Genomic DNA, 9689 nt, shown 5'->3' on the forward strand with positions numbered 1-9689 from the left:
TCCATGTGTGTCCCGACGTCCGTCTGGTCGGTGTCTGGCCCGCGGTCCCTGACGCCCGAGTGCTCTGCTACATGGCGCTGGCGGCTGCGCGTGTGCAGCTGGGGACCCGACTCCTCCCTCTGGCTGTTTTCGGTGACTTTCCTGAGTGTTTGATGCCCTTCGTGACCCTGAGGCACGAAGAGCTGTTGAGCCAGTGTGACTCCTCGCGGGACTCTGTGGCCTTTCCCTTTTTCCAGATGCTGCTGCTTGGGCGGTGACGGTTTTCAGTTAGTGCAGTTTGATCAGTTTCGTTTTTGAGTATTTCCTTAAAATCTGTGTTAGAGGATGGTTGACTGGGGTGACTCACAGTGTGGTACTCGCTCCGTGTGCGCACTGATGGGCGGCCCGGCCCGGGAGTCCCCGCACCACGCAGACTGGGGACCCACCAGACGCGCCTGCTGGCTGGTGCCTTTGGGGCTGACGAGGTTGTGACGTGTTGTCTAGGTTGTGGGAGGTCACAGCGTGTCCCGCTGTGAACTGTGAGCGTCACTGGCAGCAGCGAGGGAGTTCTGAGGGCACTCATGCGTGCGGACGTGAGATGTTTCCGGGGTGCACTGTTAATTGACAGCAGTGAGCTCCAGGACACCTGGGTGCTGGAAACTGTCCCAGCAGGTTCTGGCCGTGCAGGGGGCCTGAGACCCTGTGTGTGGCTCCTGACGCCCGCACCGCGCCCACCCAGGGTTAACTCGCTTGCTTCCTCGTGTCCGCAGGGCCAGTGGGGCATGACCGCAGCCGAGGAGGAGCAGGAGGCCCAGAGGACGCGGGAGTTCCAGGAATCCATTCCAAAGATGTGCTCCCAGCTGCGGATCCTGACACACTTCTACCAGGTGCGTACTCGAGGCACAAAGGCCGTCCAGCCTCCGCGGCCTGGCTTCCCAGGTTGCCACTCGATGCCTCAGTGACGTTAGGAACCGTCTCAGTCCGGGTGGTGCATCTCGTGCCGACGAGAGCGGGGCCGGCCTGGCTGCGCCCCTGACCCAGGCCCGCGGTCTCACTGCCGGGGGGGTGTGGAGGCGGTGGGGGGGCAGCTGCATGCGGGTCGTGCCGCGTCGAGCCGAGCCCTGCAGACGCGGGGGTGGGGTGGCCGGGCTCGGGCTGCGACCCGTGGGGCCCGCGTCTCTGCTTTGCTTTTCTTTGTGATGGTTTGGTTTCTGACTTCGTCCGTTTCTCAGCCTGATTTTGTTGATGAAAATATAGAGGAAAGGTGTTACGAAGATTCTTCCAGTCAGGTGCTGATAACTGACTGGACACATCGGGCGTCACTGGCCCCAGCCTCTAGAAATTGTTGGTGCTGGAGTTGTCTTCCGTTCAGAATTCTGAGTGAAACATCAGACCCTGTTCCTGGGGGTCTAGTTTGCCCCCCAGGAGCCTCATACTTTGTAATTCTAAGTTTTCCTTTAGTGTCACTGAGGGGTGAATTTGTCCCTTTTGGGAGTGGCCTCACCCTGGCATTGGTCTTCTGTTACATTTTTGTTGAAACATTTTCGTAAATGGTGGTAATGACTGGCTTATGTTCGGTGCGGAAATACCTTTATTAGATGAGTGTTTTGATGGTGAGATATAGCGTGTGGCCAGGTTGTACGTGTCATATGTGATCATATTTCTTACTAATGGATGCCTGACGGTGAGTTCCGTGCTGCTGCTGAAGCTGCAGAGAAGTGACCGGTAGCCGAGAATGTTTGAGCGCTCACGAGTCTGCAGGCTTACCACCTCCCCAGGGGCGCGGGTCAGCGGGACAGCGGCAGCGCTCAGAGTTTGGGGAGGGCGGGCGAGGGTGTGGGGAGTCGGTGACTTTTCTCCGTGGATGGGAACTCTTCCGAGCCTGAAAGCAGGGGACGAGCAGCCCCGGCCTGGGCAGGTGGAGGCCTGCCTGCCGTGAGACGAGGTGGAGTTTGTCCTTGCCGGGTGGCCTTTCAACCCCAAAGAGAAGCAGCTGGGGCTTCTGTCGTGTTAGAGTTTGCCATCCTGCCCCGCCATCTGTACGGGGCCCCTCGCAAGGAGTGATAGGGCGGCACCCTGCCCCGCCTCGGGGCCGGGCCCCCCAGAGGCATCGATCGGGCCCCGAGGTGTCTGTTTCTTCTGTCCTCAAGCCAGGGCTTCACAGCTCGCTGGCGACTCATGTGAAAGGTGAAACGTGTAACACGGATGCTTCCTGCTCGCAGTTAAAACTTTGCTGTTTTGCTTATTCTTGTGGAACTTAAGGGCAGAGAGGAAAAATCTGTCTGTTGGTTCTTTTCAGTGAAATGAGTGAATTTGCGTCTGTGGATGTGCCGTGGCTGGCGAACCTGGGCCTCCGGGCGGCTCTGGTCCTGGGGCACCTCCCTAACGCAGGGAGAGGCGGGGCGCCCCATGGCCGGCCCCCCCGAGCCCCGGGATAGTGCCGGCTCCTTTGCTTCCTTGCAGGGCATCGTGCAGCAGTTCCTGGTGTTGCTGACCACCAGCTCGGACGAGAGTCTGCGCTTCCTCAGCTTCAGGCTGGACTTCAACGAGCACTACCGGGCCCGGGAGCCCCGGCTCCGCGTGTCCCTGGGCGCCAGAGGGCGGCGCAGCCCCCACACGTGAGGCCCCGTGCACACCGGCCGCGGGAGCGGAGCCGCGCTTTCACACGTTGGGGTTGAGTGTTTGTCACATCACTGACTCAAGTAGGCTGGCTTGCACTATTCAAATTTATTTTTTAAAGTCTTCGTATTTGAAAGACACCACACTTTGTTGAGGCTTCTCAGGCTCTCCACTATATAATTTATATTTGTCACTTTTTAAAAAGATCAGTTTCTTTTAGAGAAAATTAAGGTGACGGATACTCATCAGTTAGGATGGTAATGTCGTTGCTGTTTTTTTAAAATCCTCTTTAGAGGCGGATTTTGTTAACATAATCAGATTAAACTGAAGCAGAGTGTCCCTGCTAAGGAGCTGCGTAGAGCCTTTTGTCCTGGCTTCTGGTGCAGAGCGCCGGCCTCTGTAGGGGCCTGTCTGTCTCAGCGCATCTACACGTGCTTGTTCTGTTTCCTCGTCCTTCACAGTTTACATTTTCACGTTGAATTTACTCTTCCAGGTAACTTGGAAAATAGTAGGAAAAGAGCAGGAGAGACACAGAGCAGAACACCCTTGAGCCTGGGTTTCTTAGACCATCGGCTGAAACAGCTTGTAAATATGGGTGACGGGGAAGTTAATGAAGTATTTTATTTTCACAGTTATGATGAGCATTGGACACAAGTTGACTTGAATAATGAAGATTTCCTTTTTCCTTGCCTATTTTTTCATTGTAAATATTTATATACTACTGACCAGATGTCGGGGACATTTTTTGTAAAAATGTCATATCACGTCACATAGATCTGCCTTTATTATGTTGCGTAAGTGAAACTTAGAAAATTAAAAGCAATTATCTTTCAGACATATTGGTTCTTTCTTGAATCATTCAAGAAGAGACAGTTCGCTCACTGGGTCTGGGGGCCGGGGCTGGCAGACTTGGACAACGTGCTTCAGTGTGGGAATGACTTAAACCACGAAACCAGGAAGTTAGACTGTGCGTGCCTCTCAGTGCAGAGCCAACGGGAACGCCCCTCGCTGCTCGTGTGGCCTTTCGGTTTCCTGCTCCCTTTGGCGTCAGGGGTCCTGGCGGTGCAGAGAGGCCACGGTGAGGATCAGGCCTCGCTTGGACGTGCCTTTACTTCAGTGTGAAAGTTCACAGAGTCAGAAACCAGAAGCAGTTTCTCTGCTGCACAGCTTCCCAGAAGTGATGGTGCGTTGTGTGTCTCCAAGAGAGACTGCCCATTTTATTTGAAGTGTCTCTCCAGAGATGAGCCCTCAGCGGAAGCCATTCTAGAAGATGCCGCTCTGATTTGGGGACGGACTCGCGGGGTGCGGAGGAGCTTGTGAGAGGCCCTGCAGGGCCAGGTGGCGGGTCTCGCTCAGAACGGACTGGGGGCTGGAAGGTGGAGTGCAGACCACGATGCATCAGGGCAGCGGGGGTGGCGGGCAGACGAGGCCTTGGGAGAACTCGGTCCAGGCCCACTGGAGACATCACACGATGGTCAGCCTGTCACGGGGCAGGGCCTCACCACCCAGAGTCAGCAACGGCTCTGATGGGTGGGGGCTGCACACTGGGGTAGGTGGGGTGGGCCGTTTCAGGAGGCAGGCACCCCGGCACTGCCCTGGGAGGGTCACCGTTTCACCCAGAAGAAGACCGTTCTAACCTTTCAGGTCGTCGTGAAGACTGGGGACCCTGTGTGCGCAGGCTCTGGCTGGCAAGCCCTCAGGGAGGGTGCTGGAGGCTAAGGCCTGCTGCCCTGGCAGCTCCAGCGGCCCCGCCTGGCTTTCCTGTCACTGAGGATACTCTTCCCCGCCCAGGAGGCCCTGGTACTACGTGAAGGCTGAAGGCTGTCCTTGGGCGGGAAGGACACACTCCCTCCTCTCCTGCTGTGTTAATGGGCCTGACTGAGGGGAGAGGGCCGGCCCTTCCTCCCTGGGACCCGTCACCAGCAGGATTCACAGTGGTGACTCTCCCATCCCCGTGGGAGTGTGTCCTGCAGAGGGGAGGGGACAGAAGGGTACAGCGGCTTGAAGATATCCCTTGTTGGGAGGAGAGCATCTTGGTCAAACAGCTTTTATGACGTCCTGTTATTAACATTCACTGTGTAATTTTTAGAGAGGACTTCCACGTGTGGCCCAGATGGAGGCAGAGAGACTAGATTTATTTTCCCGCCTGATAGAAACACCAGAACTCCTAGGAACCAGACAGCATGTAGCAGTGGTCTCAAGACCGTGTACACCTGGCACTGGAGGACCGCGACAGCGGGGTCAGAGGAACCTGGGCGAGCCTGACGGTCGCCCCGGGCTGCTCCCTGGAGAGCGCTGGCAGCGGGCGGTGCAGGGAGAGGAGCCCGGGAGGAGCGAGGGTGTTCCCTGAGTTGAGTGGAGCCGGGAGTCCTGGGAAGCCAAGGTGGCTCGGATCTGAGGACAGGGTGTCGGAGATGCTACCTGAGTCCCTGGGCTTATGAGTCGGGGTTCTGAGGAGAGGCCAGGGCTGGAGATGCACGTGTGGGGCCGTCCGCGTGTACGCGGCAATGAGGGCATGGGACTCGGAGAACGTCCCCGGAAACGCAGAGCAGAGCACCCAGGACGCAGCCCCGGCTGCTCCCGACACTTGGAGGCCAAACGGGCGCCGGGGTCACGGGAGCCGAGAGAACAGCGCTGCGAGAAAGTCGTGGGCGACTCTTGGATGCTGCTGAACCGCAGGGTTCGATTCCGGCAGAATTGATCGCTGCCCTGGGCACGAAGATGACTGTGACAGGAGCCATTTCACTGGAGTGGCGGTTTGTCCGTTTCATCGGTTCTTTGAAAGAACCGGCTTTTGGCTACCAGGATTTTTTCCATATAATTAATTTCTGCATGTATTTAAGACTCGTAGAACTTACAGATTAATTACAAGGCCAGAAGCCATATTCCTAACCCCGCGTTTAAAATGTGGAGCGTTTCCAGTAACCTGGGAGCCCCCTTGTCCCTTCCTGATCCTGTTCCCTACCCTCCCTGTGCAGGTGCGTCACCCTGGTCTTTGTGGCGGTCACTCCCTTGTTTTCTTTATAATTTTACACCCGTTTGCATCCTTAACAGTAATAGATTCCTGGTGGAAGCTTTGGTCCAGCATTTTACACGAGGGCTCACGGTGATACCTGCCGTTGAAGTGTGACGCTGCGGCTGGCCCTCCAGTTGTCTCTGATGCTTGCTCATTGCTATGTACTATTCCAGTTTTTGATCATACCACGATTTCTTTGGCCATCTTATTGCTAATGAATGGGTCATTTGCAAATTTTAGCTGTTATAAACGTTGCTGCCGTAAACATTCTTTACCGTTTTTCTTGGGGTACATGTGCCAGAGTTTTTCTCAAGTGAATACCAGGGGTGGAGCTGCCCGGTCACAGCGTTACCTTCAGCTTCACTGCATGGTACCAGCTGCTGTGCCGAATTGTCAGGGTACATCCCTTCCTTCAGCGTATGAACGCTCCCTGTGCTTAGTATCTGCCAGTCTTTATGGTTTATAAAGAAGTCATGGTTAGCAAACACGTTTTGGTCAAGAAACACTCCCCAACATTGAAATCATGGAAAATAGACTTATTTTATTCTAAAAACTTGATAGTTTTGTCTCTCACATTTTATTTTTAATTTACCTGGAATGAATTTTTATATATGGTGTGAGGTAGGAGTGCAGTTTTATTTATTGTTCATAAATATACCCAGTTTCCAAGCACCAATGATAGGGAAGTCTGGTCTGAAGTACTGCCTCGGGGCAGAAGGTACAGCGCAGTGGTCGAGAGCATGCCTCGTGTGCCCGAGGTCCTGGGTTCAGTCCCCAGCACCTCCACCAAAATAAATAAGTAACTAATTACCCCCCCCCATAAATGAATAAATATGTGAAATTGTAAAAGAAGAAATGCTCAAAAAAAAAAAAGAATAATTGAAATACCGCCTCTGTCGTGAAGTCAGTCTAAATGTTCATGGTTTTGTCCCGTTGGTCAGATGGCCTCTTCTCGCAGCAGCACGAGGCTCTCAGTTTCTGCGCTTTCGTAGTAGCTGCTGGCATCTTCTAAGGGGGGTGCTCAAACTTCTTACTCTTCTTCAAGAATTCCCTGGTTATTTCTAAGCTTTTTTCATTCATAGCTATTTTAGAATCCAGTCCCCTGTCTTCCACTGAAAAAAAAATTAGTGTTTCGATCAGGATTGCACTGTATCTATAAATCAACTTGGAGAACAGATGACATATTTGCAATATTGGTTCTTCCAATCTGTGAACATAGTGTATCTCTCCATGTTTATGTAGAGCTTTCTTTTTTTAAAATTTTTTGAAGGATAGTCAGTTTACAGTGTTGTGTCAATTAGATCTTTCTTAATATCTTTCAAAATTCTATACATTTCTCCACGATGGGAACCTTTTGTTAGATTTATTCGTAGGGGCCTCTTTTTTAAAAAATGCTTGCAAATGGTATTTTCTGTAAGATAATGTTCTGCTTGTTACTGATACACAGAAATGCAGTTAATTTTTGTGGATTGACTTGGTGTCCAGAAGTCTTGCTGAATTATCTTAGCAGTTGTCTACTAATTCTAGTGGTTTACATGTCGGTCATTGGGTTTTCTGTGTCCCATGTCTGGGTCCTCCAAGAAGGTGGAGTTAGATGTGTGAGGGGTTTACTGGGAGCAGTATGAGAGGGACACGGGGGAACATGGTGGCACCTGGGGACCAGCAGACCGTGATGCAGCTCAAATCCTCTCGAGGAAGGAAGGGCAGGCGGGCAGGAAGGGAGGGCTGGCTGGGGGTGTGAGGGTCCCGGAGCCAGTCACCCAGCAGAGGGCCCCTGCGGTGGGCGTGGAGCCCGGTGTGAAGGTGGTGGGTTCCCTGGCGCAGCGCCCAGGGCCTCAGAGCAGATGCTTCCACAGGCTCAGGGCTCATCCATCCATCTCCTCACAACAAGGGGGCGGCCTCTTCATGGCCCTCGAGCATCTTCCTGGGCTGAGGGGGTGAGCCCACCCTATCCCTGCGTGCTGGGCTGATGTGACGGCTTTGCCCCAGCAAACCCGGGTCCCACGTGCGTTACTACTCCCCTCCCCTCCCGCCAGCATACTGACCTCTCACCTGAGGTCCCCACACAAGATGCCCACGTGGCCCGGGTCCTGGGAACCTTGCCGTGGGGGCACCACCCCAAGAGGGTCTGGTTTGTGTCCTGCAGGGTGAAGACTCCAGAGGTGCCTGGCCTGTCCCGTGTCCATGTTCCATGGGCCTGGGAGCCCCTGGAGCACAGGCCTGGGCCCTGTGGGGTTGCCCCGTGGTCTGGGAGCCTTGTAGACAGAACCTGGGGTCGTGTGGCTGTGCTGGTTTGAACGGGCAGACTGGAAACTGCCCCGTGGCCAGCGACAGGGCTGTTACCTAGTACACTAGCGTTCCCCCGCGTAACTGAGGAGGGGTTTTAAAAAGTGAATCCAGACGGAGGAAGGTGACTGTCACATGGTGTCACTTCCATGTGGGATCTGAAAAGCCATGCAGATGAACTGATTTACAAAACAGGAGGAGACTCACGGACACAGGAAAGAAACATGGTTACCAAAGGGTGAAGGCGGGGAGGGGTGTGAATTGGGAGTTTGGGGTCACACACCACTGTGTGTAACGTAGGCGAACGAGGCCCTGCCGGACTGCACGGGGGGTGCTCCGCTGCTTGTAACGAAGAAGGGTTTGATGCTAACACTGAAAGCAGTGGCAGGGTGTAATAATGAATACTGTTTTTGAGACAATAGTAAATAGTTAAAAACAGGCTTCAGAACAGGAAGTTTGTACAGTATGTTTTTCAGTAGAGTCTCTTAAAAAGCACGTGTATGTGTTCTGTATACTGTATGTTTTAATGTACATTCATATGTGCAAGTATATATGCATGTACTGGGCTTGTGTGCGTTTACATGTACATGTAAGGCTTGTCCGCCTTACACGCGTGATGCACGCTCGGGAAGCGTCGGGACGAGCGCGCTGGCTGGAGCGGTGACTGGACAGACGCCGGTGCTGGAGGGAGGCTACCGGCAGGCGCCCTGAGTCTCCAGCCGAGGCCCTCATTCTGGGATGTTGGGCCTTCACTCCAGGTGTGTCCTCTTCAGCTGCACTGAAGCACAAGGAGTGTTTTTTCATTTGTGCGTGTCTTGTCACACATAACGGGTCATCTCCCCACTGTTTACAAACACCGCAAGCTTCCATGTCTTGGCTGTTGTAAATGATGCTGCAGCGATCAAAGGGGTGCAGGTATCTTTCCTAATCAGTGTTTTTGTATTCTTTGGAGAGATACCAGGAGTGGGGTGCTGGATCCCGTGGTAGTTCTGATTTTAGCTTTTTGAGGAACCTCCGTCCTGTTCCCGCGGTGGCTGCACCGGGCCACGGTCCCACCACAGTGCGCGAGGCTCCCCCTGCCCCACGCCCTCTCCAGCACTTGCTGTTCACTGTCTTTTTGACGGCAGCCAGTCTGGCAGGGGCGAGGTGGTGCCTCCCTGCGGTTTGGTCTGCGCTTCCCTCATGAGGAGCAATGGGCGTCTTTCCATCAGGCCGTCTGTTATGTCTTCTTTGGAAAGATGTCTGTTCAGGTCTCTTGCCCGTTTTTAAATCAGGTGGTTTGGCTGTTTCACTGTTGAGCTGGATGAGCTGCTCGGCTGTGTTGGACAGTAGCCCCTTCTCAGACATCTGACGCACAAGCGTCTTCTCCCAGGCAGCAGGCAGCCTTTCCGAGTTGGTGATGGCTTCCTTCCCAGCCTGGGTGTTTTCCCAACAGGCTGTGAAATTTTATCATCATAGTTCCTTTAGCAAATGCAATGAGTTCCCACAGTCAAATGAGAGTTTGCTTAACCAAACTGAAGATAAGCTTATTACAAAATCACCAAGAATAAAGATTCCAAGTTAAAAGAATCTTTTCAGTTTGATGGAGTCCCACTTGTTTATTTTTGCTTTTGTTTCCCTTTCCTGAGGAGTCGCATCCAAAAAAATATCACGGAGACTGAGGTCAGAGAGCTTACTGCCTGTGATTTCTCTAGTTCTTTGGTTTCGAATCTTATATTTAAGTCTAACCATTTTGAGTTTATTTTTATATGTGGTCTGAGAAAGTCGTCCAGCCTGATTCTTTTGCATG

General features: G+C 53.3%; 1 protein-coding gene across 2 annotated transcripts in view; it reads left to right on the plus strand.

The window, feature by feature from the left end:
• Positions 1-3435, plus strand: part of TUBGCP3 (tubulin gamma complex associated protein 3) — a 45390-nt gene extending 41955 nt beyond the window's left edge. For both annotated transcript variants that reach the window (XM_032496611.1, XM_032496610.1), the window contains 2 exons: positions 750-866; positions 2443-3435. In XM_032496611.1, coding sequence (XP_032352502.1) covers positions 750-866; positions 2443-2601 — 276 coding nt within the window. In that variant the 3' untranslated portion in view covers positions 2602-3435. The remainder of the gene's footprint in view (positions 1-749; positions 867-2442) is intronic.
• The last annotated feature ends 6254 nt before the right edge of the window (positions 3436-9689 follow it).

Source organism: Camelus ferus, chromosome 14 (assembly GCF_009834535.1).
Source record: "Camelus ferus isolate YT-003-E chromosome 14, BCGSAC_Cfer_1.0, whole genome shotgun sequence".
Lineage (NCBI taxonomy): Eukaryota > Metazoa > Chordata > Mammalia > Artiodactyla > Camelidae > Camelus > Camelus ferus.